Here is a 25778-nt window from a genome sequence, read left to right as displayed (position 1 = left end):
GTGTGTGTGAGATTCTGATATTTTTATACACTGGGTCATGTGATTATTTGTGAAATTAAAACTCTGATGTGGGGATTATTTTATAAAATTATCTAAAAATTGTTTAATGTATTTTGATGTAATGATATTTATATCACCAAAGTATATTAAATTATAAATGTATATAATTGCTTAGACAAAAGTGGCACCTATTAGCCACTATATGCCATTTTCCTCAAGCAGTAATATTTGACTTTCTTTCTTTTTTAAACACATGAATTCTCTATATAGAACTTAGGGAGAATAAATAGCAGTTATGTAATAATTATAATCAGTCAAACATTATTTCTGTGTCCCTTTAGGCTTTGTGGCATTTTCTCTGTGGACTGGTTTGACCGGTTATGTCACACTGTAACGAAACACGTGAACAAATACCAGCATTTCACTAACAAATTTTTAATTTGCATAGATAGACAATTTTTTATTGTTGCCAAAGTAACACATTCTCTCACATTTGATACAAGGCACAAAATGTAACATATAATGGAAAACAGCAGCATATAGACAGTGTACAGACTGCAGAGTCATTAAAGAGCCATATCTGTCCTGCTAACCCAACCCCAGTGAAATGTACCGCAATATCCAACTACGTTAATGGGTTTGGTCACTTGTGCAACATTACCGTACAGATGAGAAATGTTTGTCTTACATATTTCAACATGAATGAAACAATGTTAAATAACCCCCCCCCCCCCCCCCACATATATATTATATTTTATATTTATATATCATCACAATATATAATGTGTGTGTGTATGTATATATATAAACAGTTTATATATATATATATATAGTTTCATTCATGTAAGAAAACATATACTTATTAAAGATATATTGTGTGATATGTGATCAATGCACAAAACATGTTTGTAGGTATTTTAATAGGCATCTTGTATAAATGCACTGTAGCAGTCATAAAACTTTAATATCAGTCAAAGGTTACAGTAAATTTCTTCTAGCTCTGTTTACACCATTACATCTGTATCTGTGTAAGGTGAGCAAAACCAGGTGTAACGGGACCCTGTAAGATGGAAATGATGTGGATACGAGGAGCAGAAGCAGTTTATTTGGGTGAGGACCCAGGAGACGGGGATGTCGGAGAAGATCCTGCTCCTGATTCCAACAGCACGACGCACTCCTTCTTGGCAAGCCAGAAAGCCGGGTAAAGCGGCTCCAGAAACTCAGCCTGGTACTTGTGGATGAGCGCCATGCTGTTCTCCACGTCGTAGAAAGCCAGCACGCCGCCAGAATAATCCACGTAGACGCCGATCCGCGTGGCTTTGGGGCCGCTGAGCGGCGTCTCCACATCGCTGTGCCAAGCGGAGAAGCTGCGTCCATTCCACTGCACACACCAGGAGAAGTTGTTTCCCGTGATGCAGCTGTTGCTCTCGGACCCCTTGCGGTCGATGCTCTTGTAGGTCAGGCCGACGTGAGTGCCTTCTCCTCTCATATCCACCTCGAAATAGTGGCGGCCCAGGTAGAAGCTCTCCACCGTCAGCACCTGCTTGAAGTGCTCGAAGCGCTCGGGGAGCTCTGGATAGCTCTGCTGCCACGGCGTCGTGTTTGTCACCTTCTTTCGTTCTTCTGTCAGACGCAGATACTGGTGGGCCGTATCTGTATCAAAGGTCAGAGGCGTGACGTCTATGGGAGAAAATAGGCAAAAAGTCAAAACCAGCTGAGAAGCACTGTTACATCGTGGGAAGTTTGACTCTGAGCATCCCTGCTATTTCAGTATCATAATGTACTGTTTTAGTTTTTATGATTTTTCATTTTAAGGCAATAACTGCACTAATTTTGAGATTGTGTGCTATTTGGCATAGCATGTGTTGTTTCAGACTAGTGGAAAGAAAGCATCCAACATTTAGAAGTTTATTTTATCACACTTACAGATTTTGCATTTGCAGATTTCAATTACAATACATTTTTTAAGTGCTGTTTCTTCAAAAATATTTTTTTGCCACTTCAGCAGCACGTACATGCACTAAACTTAGCAGGTTTATTCCTGTCTATATTCTAAGGGTTTTTACTGAGGGGTTTGTCCATATGTCATTGGCCTGATTAATTTTATTATTGCATATTATCTATTTGCGTCTGTAGATTTCAATTACAATACATATTTTTAAAGGTGGTTTTCTCAAAATGACTTTTTTCTCCACTTCAGCAGCACTTACATGCACTAAACTTACAGTTTTATTCCTATCTATATTCGGAAGGTTTTTACTGAGAGGTTTGTTCATACTGTATATCAGTCCACCTGATTTTATTATTGCACTGTATCTACAGTATTTACATCTGTAGATTTCAATTACAATACAAATATTGAAAAGTTTTTTCTCCACTTCACCTGCACTTACATACACCAAATGTAAAAGTTTTCTTCCTCACTATATTTTGAAGGTTTTTACAGAAGGGTTTGTTCATACATAATTCACCTGAAACATTGTAAAAATGTAATATTCCTGGCTGATTTATGTAGAGATAAAAACAGATTTCCAAAATCCCCTCTGTAAAAACCTCGTTATATCTAGTGTTTATACAGTATATATGTTCTGGAAATGTATGCATGTTTTTTTTTTGAAATCTTAACGTGCACAGCACTTACATTGTTGCTCTTTATCTTATTTGATAATCCTTATTTGTAAGTTTCTTTGGATAAAATCATCTGCTAAATGCTTAAATGTGAAACTAATTAACTAGTGAAAAATGGTGATATATTAGTTAATATTTGACCCTATTCACCAGTGATTTTTTGACACTAACAGAAGTATGTGCTGTGTAACATTTTCTTTTTATTGGTTTTAGTCTTAATTAACGATAACAACCCTGATAAACACTCACAATTAAGAAAGTGTTCTCTGGTCTCCGGGTTCGGAATTGACATGTTCTTCTTTGCAGCAATAATGGCATAAACGGTCGTCTTTATGCCTACGTTATCTGTGAATTGAAACAAGATATTTGGGTAAATTAGTAAACTTCTTCAAAGGTGTGATGTTTCTGAATTGCTCAAATTCATAGCAAGATGTGTCACTTTGTTCTGCATACTGACCGTTTTTGCAGGTGTCTTTAAGTTTGTTGGTGTATGAGGTCAGCAGGTGGTCACACATCTCTTTTGTGGAGCGTGTGATAACGCGACTGAACGACTGCAGCCGATCCATGAGGCTGATATAAATGCCAGGTAAAGACACATCAACAGCTTCCTTTTTCCACCGTGAATACTCCTGGAAAACAATACTCATTATACAATACATAATTATAATTATGAAACAATTAACAAAACAATTACAGATTAAATTCAGAAACAGATTGTGCATTTGCAAATGCTTGGCCAGCCAGTATTATTTTAGTATTATTTATATCAGTGTTATTTTTTATTATTAAGATACATTTTATTAATATTTTGAAGTAGTAGACTCATTTTCGTTTAGGTTTTAGTAAAATGTTGTGTTTTTGATCATTTTTATTATTATTATTATTTGTTTTAAAATATGTCTATATTGTGTTCATTCATTTTTTATTTCAGTTATGTTAGTATATCAAATTAAGCTAAAAGGAAATGATAAATGTCACCTTTTTTATTTATATACCATTATTTGCAGAGAGATAATTTATTTGTAGATATATATACTATTAGTTTTTATTACTATTTTAAATTGGTGTTTATTTTTATTTCATTTAGTTCATTTCATTTTTATTTTAGTTTAATTTTTTGAAACTTTGTTATGTGCTTTTCTTATTTTAATAGTTTTTTAATGTTATTTTTTTCGGATTTATATTTATTCAGGTTTCATTTGTATATATTTTAAGTTGGCAATTTTAGTGCTTCTAATTCAATTAACTTCATTTATAGTTTTTCCAGTTTTGTTTCAATTTACAGAAGTATTTTTAATAGTTTGTTTAAACAATAATGCATTGTGACTTTTTAACTTCATGCATTTAAACATATTACACATGCTCTTTAACTGACAGGTGTTACAGATCCTTTAAGGCCATGAACAACCCATCAGGAAACAGGAATGAACCTCCTTACCTGCAGGAAGTCAATGTCATTTTTGTTCTTGGTGATTTTCTCGACCTGACTCTGAGTTTTCTTGAGTTCAGTGCAGCGTTGCTCCAGATGAACTCGGATTCCTTCGGCCTGCCGCAGCGCCTGTCGCTCCTCCACCTCTAAGATCTCGCTCACTTCTTTCTTCGCCTGCTCCACAGCCGCCATCAGTATGTTAAACTGCTCCTCGATCACTCCACGCACCTCCTTCACAGACGCCTGCGGCCAGAAAGACAGGCTTCAAAAGTCAAAGAGACAACTGGGAAAATCACTACCAGAGCAAAAATGCCTTTGAATGACATCTATCATCTTCTGAATCACAAGCATTTGTAGGTCCAAACATTTAATCATTTCTAGAATATATATTTCCTTAATGTCTCCTCTAAAGGGTGTCAGTGATGACCTATCAAATATCATCTTGTATTAAATACTTAAGGCATAATGTACATTAAACCTGACATTAATAAAACATACCAGAAAGGTTAGTCAATTCAGAAAAGGAATGAGCTCTATTACCAGTTTCTAGTTAATATGTGAACTATTACAGACTCTTAAAACAAGTCTAGCAGTATGGTCTTGTACAACCAAAATTACTGACTATACAGAACACCCTGGTAACAAAAGTAAAATGGGTTGCGAAGAGTGTTTCATATTGATTCCAAGACAGTATGTGAAGATCAAGTGTTTAGTTCTTTGAATGTGGTGTTTTACCTCTATATTCACTGTGTTGACCTGTAACTTGTTAATAGCGTTTTCTGCCGCTGTGACCGTCTTCACCATGTCTGTCTGTTTGTTCTGAAGCTCTCCCTGTAAATACATATATGACAAAATATAATTATAAAATCAAGTTACAATAGCATATAATAATCAGCATATTTATATACATATATATATATTTTATAATACAAAATGTCCTCCAAAATTGAATCAGTCACTGCCAAAATACTTTATGCAATATTTACAATTTAAACAGCATCTTTAAATGTTACACACACACGCACACATATGTGCATATGCATTATTAATATACACATTTAGACTTATTTACTACTGTTTAACGCACAATGTTAATATACAGTCACTGGTAAAATACTTTATAATGTAATTAAATATTTATAAAATAGAAAATTTGATATAAAAATAATGATAGTTATCACTGTAAAAAATGATTTTCAAATGGTTTTCAAAGGCAAATACTGATTAATATTATGCATTATAAAAAGCAGATGTAACCAAAACCAGTATCCCTTTGCACAAGTGTGTAATTAGATAGGAATCTGTCTCTTTGTTTAGCTTTTGCTTTGCATTCCACAGACAAGTTCAGACAAAAACGTCCCCCACTGAGCACACGGCTCATGTTCAGCAGTTGTCACTGTTATTCAGGGCAGGCTTGCTAAAGGGAGCATCACAAACAATAGAGCTTTGACTCTCACATTAAAGCAAAAAGAATGAGTTTTCTCTCCACCCTGACCACCCAACAATCCCAGAATAGTTCAGGTGTTTCACTGCACTGATGTCAATGAGAACCCCTCCCTGCACTGTCTCCAGTTAAAACACGCTCAGATACACACACATCCGTTTTTGTTCACTCATCCTGAGTTCGCAGGCAGGGCGTATTAACAGTTCAGAATATATAAAGCTAATTTGATGTTATGATCACTACTGTCACTCATGTGATAAAGCTGGTTGCCCTAGGCACAAAATTACATCTAAAAAAAACAACTTTACAAGGCATGTTCATGCACCAAAGTTTAATATTTCACATTTAGAGTTTGTTCATGTATATAGAAACTTATTAAAACTCAAAAAACGTTTTTTGCAACAACCTGGCACAACAGTATAGCATTATAGTTTTTTCTTCATAAAATGTAGTTCTACATTGCTGTCGCTAGTCATTTATTACAGTTATGTGATGCATGTCAAGCATAGACGGTGACAGCAATGTAAAGTTTCACTTGAATTTACTTGGAGTATCGTCACTGACAATGCACTTTAAAAGAGCTAGACTTATGCATGCACAATAGTTAATAATGTCATGAGTCATGACCTCACTGTAGTGGTTAAACTGGATATGTAAAGAAGATTTCATAGCTTCTCTGTTAATCAGCGGAGAGCAAGTTTCTCTCAAGGTAACTGGACTGAACAGTTAGCTATGTGTAGCAACGCAGTCAGGCAGGATTTGTGTTATGTATGTTGTGTAATCTAATGCTCAGGCCAAAACATCCCTAAGAATGCCTCAGATCCAGAAAGAGACCTGGACACTCCCTGCTCTGCACGCGGGAACAACACATCTTGTGCACTTGACAGGCAACACCCTAACAAGCACATACACATACAGGGTGGATTGTTTCAGTGCATTGCATTAACAGTTTTCCTAACAGTTCTGATGTCCTGAATAATTGAAGCAACCATAATATTTTCTGTCTTCAACCTATTTCTTTCTTCTGTATAACACAAAATAGTGACATTTTGCAGGATATTAACATCGGTTTTTCAATTAAAAGCATACAATAACTGTTAAGTAAAAAAAAAAGCACATTGCATGGTCCATGCAATGTATTACTATATGCATTATTAAAATGTCATTCATGTAATTGTATTCTATGTCTTCTGAAGACAAATGTCAGCTTTATGCAAAGAATGGACAGAAATTTTAAGTTAATAAGCACTGAAAATTCATCAAAAACAATTTCAGACTTGAAATATAATCATATGGTTAAATGTTATAGTTTTATGGTGCTTTCTGTCATATTTTGAGCTCTCTATAATGTTACAAAATATTTATATTTAATTTCAAATAAATGTTGTTCTTCTGAACTTTCTATTCATTAAAGAATCCTGATTTTTTTTTATCACGATTTCCACAAAAATATTAAGCAACGCAACTATTTTCGACATTGATAATAATCAGAAATGTTTCTTGAGCAGCAAATAAGCATATTATAATGATTTCTGAAGATCATGTGACATTGAAGACTGGAGTAATGATGCTAAAAATTCATAGGAATACATTACATTTTACAATATATTCACTTAGAAAACACTTATTGTAAATTGCAATAATATTTTACAATACTACTGTATTTTTCATTAAGTAAATGCAACTTCACTTTCATTGAAAAAGAGCATCATGAATTTGCTTTACTGAAGAAAGAAAGCCATACAGGTTTGGAACGCCATGAAGGTGAGTAAATCATGACAAATATGTTCATTTTTGAGTAAATCGTGTTTTTCTAGTTGCCTGTGACGTGCATGATCATGCACAACTGGACACCTAACCTTTATTTGTTTAGGATGCAAATATGCCAGAGTCTGACTGTAAATAACCCAACAGCGTTCATATGCGGCCACAGCAAAAACCATCAAGAAATGACATAAAGTAGTGTTTTAAGCACATTAAAGACACACTGAACCACCTGTTCAAGCCTTGCATCATCCTGAAAACATGTCACATGTCACGAAAAGAGAGTTTACTCTCTGGTTCCGGTCACATTGAGAAACCTCTCTTTAGAAAATACCTTAAAGGTTTTTCTGCTTACTAATGCTTTGTGTTTGCTAGCTGATTTATTGATAAGTGTGGTCATGTCAGTCTCATGCTTCATGTGTGTTTTTCATTCTCGAAGAGATTTTTTCAGGCAGACATCATGAAGTGATGTTCACAACTGGATGTAGAACAAGTTTCAGAATAGAGATTACACCTATGTCAATCAGGTTTCTATCAGGAAAGGAGAAATCTTAAGAAATCTTTCAAATCTCACTTGTCACAATTAGTGAGCAATGAGATTCAAAAGAAAGCAAATGAGTCAAACTCACACCAACTACTGTACACCCTAATTATATAACTAACCAACGAATAACCTAAATGATGACGGATAGTGAATCCTGAATCCTGTGAGATCAAATAATCAATAAGGTCTCTGTCAAACTTCTGTCAAGTGTTTTGTTACATTTTTGTTACATTGTCGCCTTTGAAAAACTCACCACAACATTACAACTCTCCTCAACAAGATACATCATTAGAAGAATCATTTATGTATGGAACGCAAAGTATTGAAGTTCACTGAGTGAAGTCGATCACATCAGTATGAGCAACAGTAACAGCCTTGATGACCACTAATAGTCATTAATCATGACCACACTGTCCCATTGTCAGGCCTTTGTTACAGTATATGTGACCTGTTCTTTTAGGTCAGTGAGAGAAGCAGCATGATGAATGACATGATCTGATCTGCATCAAACACAGAGAGATGCATCCTGATATGATTTTGTACTATATGATCTAACAATAATCAGAGAATCAAAGAGGAAACATTCTGTTCCTTATTTCTCTGAAAAGATTCATTAGATATAAGGAACAGTCTGTATGCCTGAGGCTAAAATCACCCTTAAAGGTAAAGTGTAAGTTGTTAAAGTCTAAATATGTAAGTTGACTGTGGCTGAATTCAGAGCAGCATCCTGCATATATAAAACTGTCTTCTGTCATACACTACTGTTCAAATGCTTGGGGTCAATAATCTTCAACCTATAATAATAACCAAATCAGCATCTTGATTTCTGAAGGATCGACACTGAAGACAGGAGAGTAATGATGCTGAAAATTCAGCAGCGCATCACAGAAATAAATTACATTTTAAAATACATTACAATAGAAAACATATATTATAAGTTAGAATAATATTTCACAATTTTACTGTATTTTTGGATTAATTAAATGCAGCTTTGGTGAGCATAAGAAACAAAAAAAACAAACTTTACAGTACCTAAATATTATGCACCATTTCAAGAAATGAAGTTATAACGCAAGCAAGTAAACAGACGTACCTCAAGCCTCCTGCGCGCCTCGGCGATGGGCACGGCGTTGTGTCCGCGGTGCTCCTCCGCCACGCACTCCTGACAGACGCAGCACGCGTCGGCGCAGCAGAAGAGCTCCAGCGCGCAGCGGTGCGTCTCACAGGTGCGTCTCTCGATGTCCCGCAGCGGCTCCACCAGCCTGTGGCTCTGGAACTTGACGTTCTCCAGGTGTGGCCTCAGGTGAGCCTCGCAGTACGACACCAGGCAGGTCAAGCACGACTTCTTGGCGCGGCACGGCCGGTCGATGCAGGAGTCGCAGGTGACATCGTTTGGCCCTAGCGCCTCCTCTTCATCCTGAGGCTTCTGAGGGTCCTCGGATTCCTCGAGGTCCTCCTGAATCTTGCTTTCCTCAATGGTCTTGCTGTCTTTCTCTCCTGCGGTCTGTTTTTCTGTCTCTGGAGATCCATTGGTCTTCTCCTCCGTGGACTTCAGATTGCGCTCCTCTGGGTTCTTCTGGAGTTTTTCTGAACTCAAGCTGCTTGCTGGCGGATCTGCTGTCAGCACCACGTCGCCCATGATTGCTCTCCTTCTGTCTTAAGCTTTGACTTCAGTTGAATACAAGCCCAAATTTATGAGAAGTGAGTTGGATCTAAGCCACGCCCCCTGAAACTCAACAATTTCCACGTATTCTTCTCATACTGATACAATCAGAGACGGTGGGCGGGGCTACAGTGTAATGTGGGCGGGGTTCGTATGTAGATCAGGAAGGTTTTGGTGAATCTTGGTAACTGACCTAACAGTCTGATCGATTTCATTACTCATCAGCAAACCTGTTTACAATGTACAGATGAATCAGACCTTTTTTTGAAACAGTTTTTTTTTTCAGGGTGAGAGTTGTGTTTTTAAGATGCTGTGTTAAAGTAGTTAACAGCTGTATACAATGAAAATCTTGGCCTCTGCCATATCTGACCCTGGACCACAAAACCAGTCATAAGGGTCAATTATTTGAAATTGAGATTTATAGACTACATCATCTGAATAAATAAGCTTTGTATGGTTTGTTAGGATAGGACAATATTTAGCTGAGATACAACTATTTGAGAATCTGGAATCTGAGGGTGATTAAATATAAATATTAAATATAAATTTTGTGAAAACTGCCTTTAAAGTTGTCCAAATTAAGTTCTTAGCAATGCATATTACTAATCAAAAATTAAGTTTTGATATATTTACGGAAGGAAATTTACAAAATATCTTCATGGAACATGATCTTTATACTTAATATCCTAATGATTTTTCTCGCATAAAGGAAAAATGTACAATTTTGAGCCATACAATGTATTGTTGGCTATTGCTACAAATATACCTGTGACTGCTTTTGTGCTCCAGGGTCACATATAGCTTTCAAACTCCTTAATGCTTCTATAGGCCTATATTCAAATCAAAATAGGTGTTCATTTTGGTATTAAATACCCTGGTGATTTTTCCTGTAATAAGTGTACTGTAAGTTTCTTCAAATGAGTCACATGTAAAGGTTCATGTTGTGGCTCTTCAGTCTACAGGTGAATAAGCTGTTTAGAAGCAGGTAACTTATCTGAGATAAAGGTCAGTGCTGCCACCTGCTGGACAAAGAGAACTGCAACATGATCCAAAGTAAGATTTATTTTCTTAAAAACACATAAAAAAGTTAACGTGTTTTTCGATACATTAGCAGTTACTTTAGTGATGTCAAGCTCAAATAAATAAATAAATACATAAAAATGTAACTATAATGTGTGTGTGTGTGTGTGTATATACAGTCATGGCCAAAAATATCGGCACCCTTGGTAAATATGATCAAAGTAGGCTGTGAAAATTAATCTGCATTGTTAATCCTTTTGATCTTTATTTAAAAAAAAATCACAAAAATCTAACCTTTCATTGGATAATAAGTATTTAAAATGGGGGGAAATATCATTATGAAATAAATGTTTTTCTCTAATACACATTGGACACAATTAACGGCACCCTTTTATTCAATACTTTTTGAAACCTCCATTTAACAGCTCTAAATCTTCTCCTATAATGCCTGATGAGGTTAGAGAACACCTGACAAGAGATCAGAGACCATTCCTTCATCCAGAATCACTCCAGATCCTTTAGATTCACAGCTCCATGACGGTGCTTCTTCTCTTCAGTTCACCTCACTCATTTTCTACAGGGTTCAGGTCGGAGGACTGGAATGGCCAGCAGAAGCTTGGTTTTGTGCTCAGTGACTCATTTTTGTGTTGTTTTTGAGGTTTGTGTTTAGATTATTGTCCGGTTGGAAGATCCAAACATGGCCCATTATAAGATTTCTAATAGAATCAGTCACTTATTGATTTTTTATCTGTTGGTATTTGATAGAGTCCATGATGCCATGTGTCTGAACAAGATGTCCAGGACCTCCAGCAGAAATATAGGACCACAACATCAGAAATACAGCAGTATATTTCATTGTACACATGGGGTACTTTTTATCCCTGTGTTCACCAAACCCATCTTGAGTGTTTGCTGCTAAAAAGCTCATTTTTTAGTTTGATCTGACCATAGAAGCCAGTCCCATTTGAAGTTCCAGTCGTGTCTGATAACTGAATATGCTGGAGATTGTTTTTGGATGAGCTAGGAGAATTTTTCTTGAAATCCTCCCAAACAACATGTGGTGATGTTTGACAGTTTTTTTTTATGTTTTCTGACCCCGAGACTCAACTATTTTCTGTAATTCTTCAGCTGTGGTCCTTGGAGAGTCTTTAGCCACTCAAACTCTCCTCCTCACCGTGCATTAGGACGATATAGACACACGTCCTCTTCCAGGCAGTTTCCTAACATTTTCTGTTGATTGGAAATTCTTAATTATTGCCCTGATGGTGGAAATGGGGATTTTCACTGCTCTAGCTCTTTTCTTAAAGCCACTTCACTAATTTGTGAAGCTCAATTATCTTTTGCTGCACATCAGAAATATATTCTTTGTTTTTTCTCATTCTGATGGATGATTAAGGGAATTTGGGCTTTGTTTTCCCTCCTATTTATATTTCTGTGAAACAGCAAGCCATGGCTGGGTAATCTCATGTTCATAATCACCCTGGAGTGCTCAAAATTGTGAATATGAATGGGAATATACTTCAGAGATATTTTACTCATAAAAATTTGTAGGGGTGCCAATAATTGTGCCCAACGTGTATTTGATGATATTATGATATATTTGATGATATAATGATATTTTTCCCCATTTTAAATCCTTATTATCCAATGAAAGGTTAGATTTTTGTGACTTTTTAAAATAAAAGATCAAAAGGATTAAGGATGCAGATTAATTTTCACAGCCTTGACTGTATTGAGCCTTGACCCATGACTGTATATATATATATATATATATATATATATATATATATATATATATATATATATATATATATATATATATATATATATATATACACTTTTTACTCACCCTCATGTTGTTCCAGTGCCGTCTGCCTTTGTTACTTAGTTAATTTGTTATTTTTTCAGTTAGGCCTACATTTAAATATAAATATTTCATTAAACTACTACCTTATCTATTAATTTGATTTATTATCTATGAATTATATTACTTTGTATTTCTTTTTTTTTGTTTATGCTGCCTTTTATTTTAAACATTAAATTAGTTATTACATTGAATTAAAGTTTACTTATTATCTGTCGCTGTTTTTTTATTTTTATTTTATTTAGTCTTGTTTGACTAATGATACTTCATTAATTTATTCATTTGTATTTTTACTGTATTTGATAATGCTGCATATTAATTTAACTTAATCAAATTAAATATTTAATTAAATATTAATATTTTAAATAATTCAATTTTAAAATTTCTATCCACACATATTCATTAATTTATATTAAAGTATATATTTTAATTATTAAATAAAATTATTTAAATGGATAAACAAATTCTGTAACAATATAATATTGAAATAATATAAATTAAATAATTTAAACAATAATTAAAACATTTGATTTAATAATTGAATTGAAATATTATTTTATCATCAATACTATTTTTACTGACTATTTTTTTTACTATTTTTTACAAAAATGAAAACATGCTGCCATTTACACACAATGCAATTTAAAATTGGAATGAGGATAAAACACCATAAAAAACAACATGAAAGGCATCTATATGAATTTTGTGTCACATTCCAAGTCTTTTGAAGTCCTAAATAGCCTTGTATTGTATGAAAGTCTTGCAGAATCAATGTAACAGTACATCAAAACAGTTGAATATCTACTTCAGTTTATTCGGTCAGTGAAATCAATGCATCATCTTCATTTCAAATGAAAGAGGCGAGCAACATTCTCTCATACACATCTCAGTTACACACACTTACATTCATGAGCATTCTGCGAAAGCAAGTCAAAGGTGAATGATTTTGGTTAAAATCACTGAATTATATGTATATACAATGGTGTGAAAAAGTGTTGGCTCCCTTACTGATTTATTTTTTTTTGCATGTTTTCACACTTTAATGTTTCAGATCATCAAACAATTTTAAATATTAATCAAAGATAACACAAGTAAACACAACATGCAGTTTTTTAATTAAGTTTTTTTATTATGAAGGGAAAACACAATCCAAACCCACATGGCCCTGTGTGAAAAAGTGCTTGGCCCCTAAACCTAATAACTGGTTGGTCCACCCTTAGCAGCAACAACTGCAATCAAGCGTTTGCGATAACTTGCAATGAGTCTGTTACAGCGCTGTGGAGGAGTTTTGGCCACTCATCTTGGCAGAATTGTTGTAATTCAGCCACATTGGAGGGTTTGCGAGCATGAACCGTCATGCCACAGCATCTCAATAGGATTCAGGTCAGGACTTTGACTAGGCCACTCCAAAGTCTTCATTTTGTTTTTCTTCAGCCATTCAGAGGTGGATTTGCTGGTGTGTTTTGCATCATTGTCCTGCTGCAGAACCCAAGTTCTCTTCAGCTTGAGGTCACGAACAGATGGCCGGACATTGTCCTTCAGGATTTTTTGGTAGACAGCTGAATTCATGGGTCCATTTATCACAGCAAGTCTTCCAGGTCCTGAAGCAGCAAAACAGCCCCAGACCATCACACTACCACCACCATATTTTACTGTTGGTATGATGTTCTTTTTCTGAAATGCTGTGTTACTTTTACGCCAGATGTAATGGGACACACACCTTCCAAAAAGTTCAACTTTTGTCTCGTCAGTCCACAGAGTATTTTCCCAAAAGTCTTGGGGATCATCAAGATGTTTTCTGGCAAAACTGAGACGAGCCTTTAGGTTCTTTTTGCTCAGCAGTGGTTTTCATCTTGGATCTCTGCCATGCAGGCCATTTTTTCCCCGTCTCTTTCTTATGGTGGAGTCATGAACACTGACTTTAACTGAGGCAAGTGAGGCCTGCAGTTCTTTAGATGTTGTTGTGGGGTCTCTTGTGACCTCTTTTGTGAGTCGTCGCTGCGCTCTTGGGGTAATTTTGGGGTTAAACACTTTTTCACACAGGGCCATGTGGGTTTGGATTTTATTTTCCCTTCATAAAAAAAAAACCCCTTCATTCAAAAACTGCATGTTGTGTTTACTTGTGTTATCTTTAATTAATATTTAAATTTGTTTGATGATCTGAAACATTAAAGTGTGACAAACATGCAAAAAAAAAAATAATAATAAAAAAAAAATAATAATCAGGAAGGGGGCCAACACTTTTTCACACCACTGTGTATGTGTGTGTATATATATATATATATATATATATATATATATACGCAGCTCCCACCTATCGGTGCATAAGTACAACTGTAATATGATTATTGTGTTTAGGTCATAAAAATGCATTTTCCACATATTTATTACAGTTAAAAGTGCTCATATCTACTGTTTGCTGGTTTAATATTGTACACAGATTATAGCATTGTTGTTAACAATACAACCGTCATAAAAAAAGAAAGTCTTCATTTCTGTCTCCTATTTGCTTTAATCTACACAAAAACTGTTTCAAATCCTAGTGAGTGGCCTATCTAGACAGCATTTGGAGATATCACAATAATTATGCTACCATCAAGATACCTTCATTTGGCCAAAATTTTAAAAGCAGCATCACACGTAACCTTGGTTGAGAAGACGATCCCATAATGCATTGCAAACTCTATTGGACTCGGTATGTCTCCTGTGTGTTTAACATACAGATTTGCAGCTTATCAAAATAGTCTCTAAAAGGGATAGTTCACCCAAAAATGTATTCATTCTCCACTTGTTCCAGACCTGAATGAGTTTCTGTCTTCTGCTGAACACGAAAGAAAATATTTTGAAAAATGTTGGTAACCAAACAGTTGCAAATATATTCTTTTGTGTTCAAAATCTGAAAGACATCCATACAGGTTTGGATCAACTTGAGGGTGAACTTTCCCTTTAAGAGAGCAAAGGCAGCTCACTAAACTTTGGAACAAAGCTAAACTGTGTCCTGTATAGATCAGATGCATGTTTTTAGTCTTCATACAGCTGCATATTGAAGCTGAGAGCTGATCTGGGGTCCCAAAGGTCGTGTATGATAAAAACTGCAGTGCTTTATAAGGCAATGATCCTTACATTCAATAACGTCATTTAGCTAAGCGAATAGGAAGCACTGTCATAAATGAAAAGAGGCTTTCTTTGCATGATATTGCTTGTTATAAAGTCAAGTGTACTTTCTTATTGCATATTCCTGGTCTTTTCACGATTCATCAGTGCATATTATTCTAAACAAACAAATGTTTAGCTTCATAATCCTTCATCAAATTGTCATCCATCTCTGAAAGCCCTTTTTTCTCCAGCTGATGCCATCATTCAAGTCTCATCTCGCATTATTTTATTGTCAGATACCCTGTTTCTTTCATAAATATGTCACGTTCTGCAAGTAAAATGGGTTGTGAGCCGAGTTTCATGTTGAAATTAATTCTAATTAATTAATTAATGCACCAATTGAAAGTATATCAAATTTGGACGGCCGTCATGTCACTGGACTCCCACCAGGTCAGAGATGGGCGGCGCGAACACCATCAGCTCCTGATATTTGTGGAAGAACAGACTCAGACGGGAGATGTAACTGTCCTCGTGATACGGCAGCTTCTTCTCCTTCAGATACTGAGACACGATCGGCTTCACCTGACACAATAAACACATGCACATTCACTATTATGAATATTTATTTGGCATATTGTCTTTATTGATTAGTTTATCCTTTTTAAATCTAGTTTGAATAATGTTGTAGTTTATTCATTTTTGTGAATGCATTGTTATTGTGTTTATGCTGCATTTTAATTTAATTTAAATATAAACTTTTCATTAACATTTGCCATATTATCCTTATCTATTAGTATCACTTTTTAAAATTAATCTTGGCTAATGTTAGTTAATTAATTTATTCCTTTTTGTGAATTGTATTGTTTTAATTACTGGTAAAATGACTTAATTTATTCATGCTGCATTTTCATTTAATTTAATTTAATAAATTACTTTTTGTAAATTAGATTTTATATATTTATTTGTTATATCATCCTTATCCATGAGCATTTTCGTTTTAATCTTGTTTGACTGATGTTTAATTATAAAATTAAATTATAATTTAAATTATTACTTTTTCTGAATTTTATTAATACTATATTTGTTAAGGCTGCATTTTAATTTATTTAAATATTAAGGTAATTTATTAATTAAATTATTACATTCAATTGAATGATTTACATATTATATCCTGTTCATCATATTAATTCGTTTTTTTCCTTCTTTAATTTTACTTTATTTGTTAATTTAATAAACCATATTAAATATTGTAATGTTTTATTTATAATAATTATTTTAATTATGTGAATAATACACACACACACGTATATAATTTAAATTCAATTAAAACAAGTTAAATTAATTATATATTATAAATTAAATGATTTAATTAAAATGCAGTATAAACATTTAGAATAAAAATAACAATTTAATATAAAATAATAAATTAAACAATAAGTAAACTGATTTCATTTAATAATTTCACTTAAATGTTAGATTAAATGATTAAATTAGATCATATTATTTACATTATTTAATCATTTATTTTTTGGGGGGGAGGGGTCTGCTGTTTGTTCCATGTCCATAAAAGTTGTGGCTTGTGTGTTTGTGCTGTCAGTATAAACGCACACCTTCAGGCACATGTTGTCAGACAGGAATGGGAAGAGGTGGTGCTCCACGTGGCAGTTGATGAGGGAATGGCCAAAGGTCCAGTCCAGCAGCGGGTTTCGGGGAAGGTTCAGGACTCCGTGGGTCATCTGGTAGATGCGTTTGGGCCTGCTAGTGGCAGAAAACATTGGCAGGCCGATGTGCTGCGAAAGCAGAGACACAGAAACCAACTCAAAAAAAGAAAACTGCAACTACAACTCCATTATAAGAATAAAATGCTGAAACAGAGAAGAACACGGCGCCTTTAGCTGAGTGTGTGTTTGATCTTTAAGTGGGATGAAATGTGTTCAGTGGTCTGAGAGACAGGGGGCCTGAACTGGACAAAACTGCACAAGACAATAGCACATACATGCATTTATCTCACACACACACCTACTGTAACACACCGCAGCTGTGAACCAGCAGCACAGCATTCACTCCTAAACAAGGATCTCACACATCGCTGTGGGTCTCAGCTTTAAATCAGCAAATATACCTTAGAGGATCAGCACAATACAAAAGTACATTCTCCCTTTGCTCTGCCTGGGAAAATCATGAGAGGAGAACAAAGCCGTATTGAACGGGTCTTGCGGGAAAGGATGGAAAGACACACAAAGACAGACATGCAGACTTCAGCTGAATAGCTTGGAAAGTTCACACTCTGAATGATTACTCTTATGAGCCCGAGAGAGACTAATGTAGTGCTGAAGTGTTACTGTACAGCCTGAGAGTTTTGTTCTTAGTGGGTCGTGTGCTGTCTGGATAAAGCTCAAGACCAGAATGATACTAGTTGCAAGCGATCCATTAACTATCACCACTGTACCTTTGATTATAGCTGAAGTGTGTGATTTCTGTACACCACTAGCATGCAAAAACAACTATATATCTATAATTTCTGAAGATAGTGTACATTTATATTTTCTGAGCATACAACTACAGCATACAAAACACTGTTTTTTTTAAAGATATATGGTATAAATGCTTATATTTTACATTTTCTGAGCATGCAATAAACTGCTATATATATTTTCTGAAGAAAGGAAGTGTAAATAATATAATTCATATTCACTAAGCAGGCAAAAATAACTATATTTTTATATTTTCTAAAAAGAAAACTGCATAAATAATTTAATAGATATTTTCTGAGCGTGCAAAAACCACTATATATTTTTTTATATTTTCTGAAGATAGGTAGTATAAATAATTAAACATATATTTTCTGAACATGTACTGTAAAACAAATATAGCATGCAAAAACCACTATATTTTATATTTTCTCAAGAAAAGTGGTGTAAATAATTTATATTTAATATTTTTGAAAATGCAAAACAAATTATTGAATGCAAAAACAAATATATTTTCATTTTTTTTATTTGCTATGTTTTATAACAATACATTTTTTTAAAGAGAAGTGATATAAATAATTTAATTGATATATTTTCTGAGCATGCAAAAAAACTATAGCATAAAAAACTATAATTTTTTATATTTTCCAAAGATAAGTAGGGTAAATAATTTAATTAGGTATTTCTGAGCATGCACAAATAATTATTTTTTACATTTTGCTGAGGATAATTGGTGTAAATAATTGATGCTCTGGTTGTATCTCAAACAACTGTAGAAAGCATGCAAATCAAAAATATTGGAGAACCACCAAAAAATATATATCAAAGTCATATATCAAAATGCAGCTTGCTGTCTTGTTGCATTTGATCTCACCTGAAATATGTTGACGTGTATGTACGGCAGGGAGAATATGGCTCTACACAGAAGCATGACCAGCAGAGCGGAGCTGCATGATAGAGCCGACACACACCTGAGCAGATAATACTGAGAAAAAAAGCCCAGACACACACACAGGACGGTGCGCAGGATCTGGAGCGGAGACTGACCCTTCAGCTGACCTGAAACACATGACAGAATATGCTGGAGGTTTCTCATCAGCACATACACTCACCCGCAGAAGAGGTCAAATTTAAATGCATGTAAATGTACACCAGCTCAGAGTTAAATGAACACGGTTGATGTAGTGTGCTGAGCAAAAAGCATTTATATCCTCAGTGAATGTGTGCAACAACAAAATCACTGCTATTCAGAACATTTCTGATGTTTAAATGAAAAGTTCACCAAAAAATGATCACATACAGTTTATCTCTTGTTGCTTTATCCCATATTAACTGGTTAGGAGGATGCATTGAAAAGCTGTGTCTGTACGGGCTGAAAGGCCTCACCGATGGCGACGATGGGCGTGATGATGGGGACGGCCAGCGGTGCAATGAACAGATAGACGGATCGAGGCAGGAAGGGGATTTTCCAGGTGCTGGAGTCTCCCAGACCGATCACATTAGTGTGCGCATGATGCATCTTCACGTGAGCCTGAACGCCGGCCCGCGCTGAGAACGAGCCACACACCTGAGAGACCAGTTTTTGGATTTTAAAGCATTGAAAACAAAGAAAAGATGATAGATGAAAGTACAATGAAGAATTGTGCACCATTTCTGGGTGACCTACCAAATGTAAGTAAGTGACTCTTTGTACAGATGGCCAAATGACCAAGCTCAAGATGCTTTTTGGAGCATCTCAAATCATGCAAGATTTTAATTTAATGTGATGATTTAATCATTTAATTTAAATATGAAATTAAAACACTAATTTGCATTAAATATTTTGATTATTAAATATTTAAATTGTAACATTATAATAAATTGTTACATTATTCACTTACATTACATTTTATATATATATATATATATATATATATATATATATATATATATATATATATATATATATATATATATATATATATATATATATATACACACACACACACACATATATACATATATATATATATATATATATATATATACATACACACACACATATTTGTTTGGCGTATTATCTTTATCCATTAGCTTATAATTTTCTTTTTTTAATAATCTTCTTTGACAAAAGTTACTTCATAATTTTCCTTTTCAGTTACTTCATTATTAAATATTAAGTGGCATTTTAATTTATTTAATGATTTAAGTTGCAATTTAATAATTAAATTTAATTAAAATAATAAATTCAATATTTTAAATTACTGAATACTTTACTTTTCTATTTTAATTAAATAAGCTAATTAAATAATTTAATTAGTAAATATTTTACTGTAATAGTTACATTAAAATCATTAAATGCCAATAAGTAATTTTTAAATATTTACTTAAAATACTAAACATTTAACATTTTAAATCGTAAATGTAGTAAACATTATAATATTCTAATCATTAGTAAACATTAAAATATTTAGTAAATATTTAATTGAAAATTTTTAACTAAACATAGGTCAGATGTTCTTGGTTCCAATGAAGCTCAAGATGCATTTTGGAATGTCTCAAATTATTCTGTAGCTCCAGTGTTGCTTTCATTAAAGGAAAAGGGAAAGTGGACAAATATTAAGAACATTTGATTCTGAAATCTGATAGATTGCAATGAAAATTGCATACTGTTGCCATGGAATACATCCTGTTGCTATGGAATATGATCAGTGTTATAACTCTTTTACATTCTTGAGAGGATGGAAACTGTAAATTAATCTAAATCCTCTTAATCCATAAAGTTAATTCATGAGGAATTAATCAGCTAATTCTTTCCATACTTTTACATTTTCATGTTGCAGAGAATTAGCTGCATGTGAAACACACTTCACTTAAACATCAGTACAGAGAGTCCTGATGACCCCAAAACACATGGAATTAAGGTGAAAATGGAAAACCATGGTACTTTTGGTGCTTTTCCATATAATTTTACTACGTTGTAACGATAGATTTCCCTATATTAACAATGTTTAATAATTTCACATCGGCACCAAATCTCACTTCGATGAAGAAGACAGCCCAGAAGTCGGCCCAGGCCGGAGACTCGCTGAGCGCGCCGTGACTGGCCAGGTGTGTCCCTTTAACGGTGATGACAGCGTGAGCCACGCCCATTATCAGCACACCTGACAGGAAATACAGCGGCTGAGACGAACCCAACAACAGGAAGCCTGCAGACACAAGAACAACATCACTGTAGCAGTGCGGAGCTCGACTCATGACAAAGATATGAGCACAAACAGGATGGCAGGGACATCTAGAAGACATTTATGCTCCGTAATCAAAGCTTTGACACAAAATGCTTGCATTATATAACTATTAACAGGAAATTAGAAATGAGTTGAGAAAACGCTGAAGTAGAAACAATTTTCACTCTGAAGTTTCTAGTAAATTTCTAAGTAAATTTCACAATGAGTTACAAATAAATAGCGAGTAATAAGTAAAACAGCCTGAAGTTTTTTCATGTAAAACATGCACTAGTAATATTTTAGATTAAGGGTGCATTTGCATAATGATTGGAATAAAAACGTAAAAGTTTTTTAACAACATTGTCAAAACAAACAACTAAAAACGGTATATTAAGCATGCCAGGCCAGTAGATGGCGATGTCACTTTGTAAAGAAACATTATGCAAACACGTAATATGCATTCCTATCTACCTTCTTCCTAGGCCCCATGATGCCTTGCGCAAATCTGGGAGTAACTTCCCTTTACACTGTAAACAATCAGCAAAAGGTTTGCTCTATGAGCGCAATAATAAGCATTTTCTTAAACTGGGTACCATGAGGTGACATTATATTACTCACCCTTTAACCATCGATCATGAAAAGGAAATTCAAACAAATTACTTTCAACATACAGTGCGTATAGAAAGTCTTCATACCCCTTCATTTTTTCACATTTTGTTACGTTGCGTTATGTTAAATTGCTTTAAATGACTTTTTTTCCACATAAATCTACATACCCCACTCAGCATAATGACAAAGCAAAAAACGGATTTATCACAACTTTGCAAATTTATTAAAAATGAAACACTGAAAAAATATGACATTGCACGAGTCTTCATACCCTTAACTCAAAACTTAGTTTGACAACGATTACAGCCTCAGGTCTTTTTGGGTATGATGCAACAAGCTTTGCACATCTGTATTTGTTTTTTTTGCGATTCTTCTCTTTAGATCATCCGAAGCTCTGTCAGGTTGGCTGGGGACCATCGGTGGACAGTCATTTATAGGTTTCTCCAAAGATGTCTGATTGGTTCCAAGTCCCAGCTGTAGCTGGGCCACTCGAGGCGTTCATAGAGTCGTCCCTAAGCCACTCCTGCATTGTGCTTAGGATGATTGTCATGTTGGAAGGTGCACTTTCAGCCCAGTCTGAGGTTCTGAATCAGGTTTTCATTAAGGATATGTCTGTATTTAGCTGCATTCAGCTTTCTGTCTTCTCTGATCACTTCCCCAGTCCCTGCCGCTGAAAAACACCCCCACTGCATGATGCTGCCGCCACCATGCTTCACCGTTGGGATGGTATTATGCAGGTGATAAGCAGCGCTTGGTTTCCCTCAGACATGAATAAGGAATTGAGGTTCATCAGACCAGAGAATCTTTTTTTTCATATTCTGAGAGTTATTTTGGTGTATTTTTGTAAATTCCAATCAGGGTTTCATGTATCTTTACTGAGGAGAAGCTTGAGTTTGGTCACTTTGCCATCAAGCCCAGATTGGTGGCGTGTCGCAGTGATGTTTGTCCTTCTGTAAGTTTCTCCAATCTCCATATAAGATCATGGAGCTCAATCAGAGTGACCATCAGTGTCTTGATCACCTCTCTAACCAAGACCCTTCTCCTTTTTGCAGTCTTCCCCAGATCTGCCTCAACACAATCCTGCCTCTCAGCTCTGCAGGCCATTCCTTTGACCTAATGTCTTAGTTTTTGCTCTGACATCCATTTCAGCTGTTAAACTTTATATAGACAGGTGTGTGTGCCTTTCCAAATCATGTCCAATCAACTGAATGTGCCACTGGTTAACTCCAGTCAGAGTATAGAAACATCTCAAAGACGATCCAGTGAAACCGGAATGCTCCTGATCTAAATTTCAAGCGTCAAAGCAAAGGATATGAAGACTTGGTCAACGTCATTTTATCAGTGTTTCCTTTTTAACAAATTTGCAAAGTTGTGATAAATCCGGTTTTTGCTTTATCATTATGGTGAGTGGGGTGTAGATAAAATATATGGATAAAAAAGTAATTTAAAGCAGTTTAACATAACGCAACATAAAAAATGAAGGGTATGAAGACTTTCTATAGGCACTGTCCCATAAATGATCCTGAAGAGCCTCCTTCTATCTGCAGCAATATTGTGTACATTATCATTATAGTAATACGTCTATATTTTGTTACAATGACATTTTACAGCATCCGTGTGAAGACAAATCTGGAAAGAGACATGAGGATTTGGGGAGAAAAATTAAAGATTCTTAGTATATTCCAGTTAATTATTCATGGTTTGTATTTGTATTTTGTAAAAAAAATTTTTTTGGTGACATTTAATATTTGCTTTGCCAAAATCCAAAGACTGCTACTAAATTTAAAAAATACGATGCTGGTAATTAAATGATGCAATGTCCTGTTGTTTTGGCTAGTATAATACAGTATTAAATGATTGGTTTTCTCATAATTTAGTAGTTTTGACCCCCATCGCTGTTGGTTTCTCCCTGAAAGACGAGTCAGTGGCTCGACTGCTGCAGGAAACTGGATCTGCCCAATGGGAGGGAAGCACCCAGATCGAACCTGTCGCCACGACAACCACCAGCACAGGAGGGCCTTAGTAATTTGGATATTAAAGGGATAGTTCACCCAAAAGTGAAAATCCTGTCATTATTTACTCACTCGTTACAAACCTGTACGAGTTTCTTTCTTCTGCCGAACGGTAAAGGAAGATATTTTGAAGAATGATGGTAAGCAAACAGTTTCTGCCCCTCTTTTTCCTTACTGTGGAAGTCAATGGGGACCAGCAACTGTTTGGTATTCAGCAGAAGATTCTTACAGGTCTGGAACAAGTGAGTAAATGCAGACAGAATTTTCCTTTTTACCTGAACTATCTCTAACTGTCGCCTAAGTCTAAAAGCTGAAAAGCTTACTAAAGAAGCCGAGTTGTTTGGATTGAAAGTCAAAGAGCGTTTGGCATGAAACTGAAGTTTTGCTGTCGTCTATGTCAGTGTTAAAGGGAAGTTTAACCCAATAACCAACTGCCACACAGTCACACCCCTGCATGACTAAACCAGTTAACAATTAGTTTTTAATGCACACGATCCAAAACACTCCCTATTAACTCTCTACCGCACACATTATGATAGACCCATATAAAAAAATATTGGACTTTTTCTTTTCTTGGAATGGCTTAACTTGAAGTGCTGTAAAAAAAAAAAAGGCAATTACTTTTTTCCCATTTATTGACTGACAGTGCGCTGTGAGAACATGCTTTTAATGTAGTACTATACTAAGTGTGAATGTGCATTTATTCATCCCACTCGCAAAAAACAGATTTTAGTATTTATCAAAATGAATTAAAACAGTGAAATGCAAACTCAGAATATGACGCAAACCTGCAATAATTAAATGTTAAATAACACGCATGTATCTAATCCCATATTAATCAATGTCTTTGATGCTGACCTTTGATGATCCAGTTCAACCATACTAATAAGCAAACGACAATTGTGCTTCATTGTTTTAAATTTCTGCAAATTAAGAGTGAAAACTCTTTCAAAGGAAAGTTTCTTTTCAGATATGAATGGGTGAATCTAAAAAAAGATAAGAAAAAGGTAATTATATTTTGCATAAAGAAAACAAAGCCTGCATGCCTTTCCATACATATATATATGCATGCATGATATATGCATTATGGAATTATGACATTGTCATTCAGTAAAATTCTCACTAATATATTTTACTTTTGAATGTTTTGCAATTTCTCTTAAAAATTCTAATGAAATCAGTAAAGAAAGATATATACTATTTTTAAATAATACATCATTGTTCCCACATCACAATAATGGATTTTTTGCATTACAGTAATGAGAATTTAAAGTGGAAATGTGTCTAATTTTCACGGACGTTATATAGACTCGAAAAAAGTTATTTTGAGTAACTTTTGTTAGTTTGGAGACTCTCCCAAAGAGTCTGGGTGTCTAAACAGTCTATAATGAAAAGAGGTGAAAGTGTGTGCACCTGCCGGTAAACTGATGAAGGCTGCGGTGAGGATGCTGCAGTCTATTCCTCTCCTCTCCCACCAGCTGCTCTCTCTCAAACTCTTCTGCACCAGGCGCGTCAGCTCCATCATCAGCGTCTCCCGCGCCGCGTCCTCCGGAGGCTTTCCCTGCGCTCCGTCCCGGTGTCCTTCGCCATCCCGGGACGCAGTGTCTCCCCTCTTCTCTGGATTGCTCTGCATGCTAGCGCTGGGGCTCAGAGACGCATGGATCACACACACTCTCCGTCCTGGGCAGTGAGGGACTTTAGTGCTGACTGCGCTAGAAACGGATCTCTCTCTCACACACAGTGTCTTTCTCGTTCCCACGGTGATGCTTTTGGCAGGAGTGTCCTCAGTGTTGCAAGAGTCCTGCGTCATCTCCTATCACAAGAAGAACACACACACACACACACACACGTATTCAGTCTCTATCTTTTAATCTATACTTGGCAGAAAACAAAAGAAAAGTTGCAGCAAAAAAAAAAAGGCAGGAAGGACATTACCAATTTTATACAATACACAGAATGTAGACTATTTAAAATAAATATAAACATCAAATACTGCTCAGTAATAATGATTTGTTTATTAAATCAACA

The 25778-nt window shown here is 35.1% G+C and overlaps 2 protein-coding genes across 2 annotated transcripts; both read right to left on the bottom strand.

The window, feature by feature from the left end:
- Positions 1 to 1102: 1102 nt before the first annotated feature.
- On the bottom strand, positions 1103 to 9448 carry LOC306852749 (tripartite motif-containing protein 16-like protein; the record flags this gene model as incomplete). Its single annotated transcript, XM_079389814.1, has 6 exons — positions 1103 to 1680; positions 2878 to 2973; positions 3086 to 3257; positions 4067 to 4300; positions 4793 to 4888; positions 8903 to 9448. The coding sequence occupies 6 exons, from the start codon at positions 9446 to 9448 to the stop codon at positions 1103 to 1105; spliced, it is 1722 nt and encodes a 573-aa protein (XP_079245940.1).
- Positions 9449 to 15754: 6306 nt separating this feature from the next.
- Positions 15755 to 25464, bottom strand: LOC306852312 (fatty acid desaturase 6-like). Its single transcript, XM_079389030.1, has 6 exons — positions 25164 to 25464; positions 20945 to 21111; positions 19310 to 19490; positions 18798 to 18982; positions 17063 to 17242; positions 15755 to 16034 (listed from the first exon to the last, which is right to left on the bottom strand). Exons 1-6 carry the CDS (start codon positions 25381 to 25383, stop codon positions 15885 to 15887), a joined length of 1083 nt encoding a protein of 360 aa, XP_079245156.1. The 5' UTR covers positions 25384 to 25464; the 3' UTR covers positions 15755 to 15884.
- Positions 25465 to 25778: the final 314 nt, after the last annotated feature.

This window comes from Barbus barbus (genome assembly GCF_936440315.1).
Source record: "Barbus barbus genome assembly, chromosome: 32".
In the NCBI taxonomy this organism is placed as follows: Eukaryota; Metazoa; Chordata; class Actinopteri; order Cypriniformes; family Cyprinidae; genus Barbus; species Barbus barbus.
The sequence above is the reverse complement of the archived record's forward strand: the minus strand, read 5'-3'. Positions and strand labels throughout refer to the sequence as shown.

Coding starts and splice junctions, on each gene's coding strand:
- LOC306852312 (XM_079389030.1), bottom strand. CDS start 25,383: ATGCAGAGCAATCCAGAGAAGAGGGGAGACACTGCGTCCCGGGATGGC. Junction 21,112..25,163: donor CTTCATCAGTTTACCGGCAG/GTGCACACACTT, acceptor TTGTGTCTGCAG/GCTTCCTGTTGTTGGGTTCG. Junction 16,035..17,062: donor CTGACAACATGTGCCTGAAG/GTGTGCGTTTAT, acceptor TTATTGTGTCAG/GTGAAGCCGATCGTGTCTCA.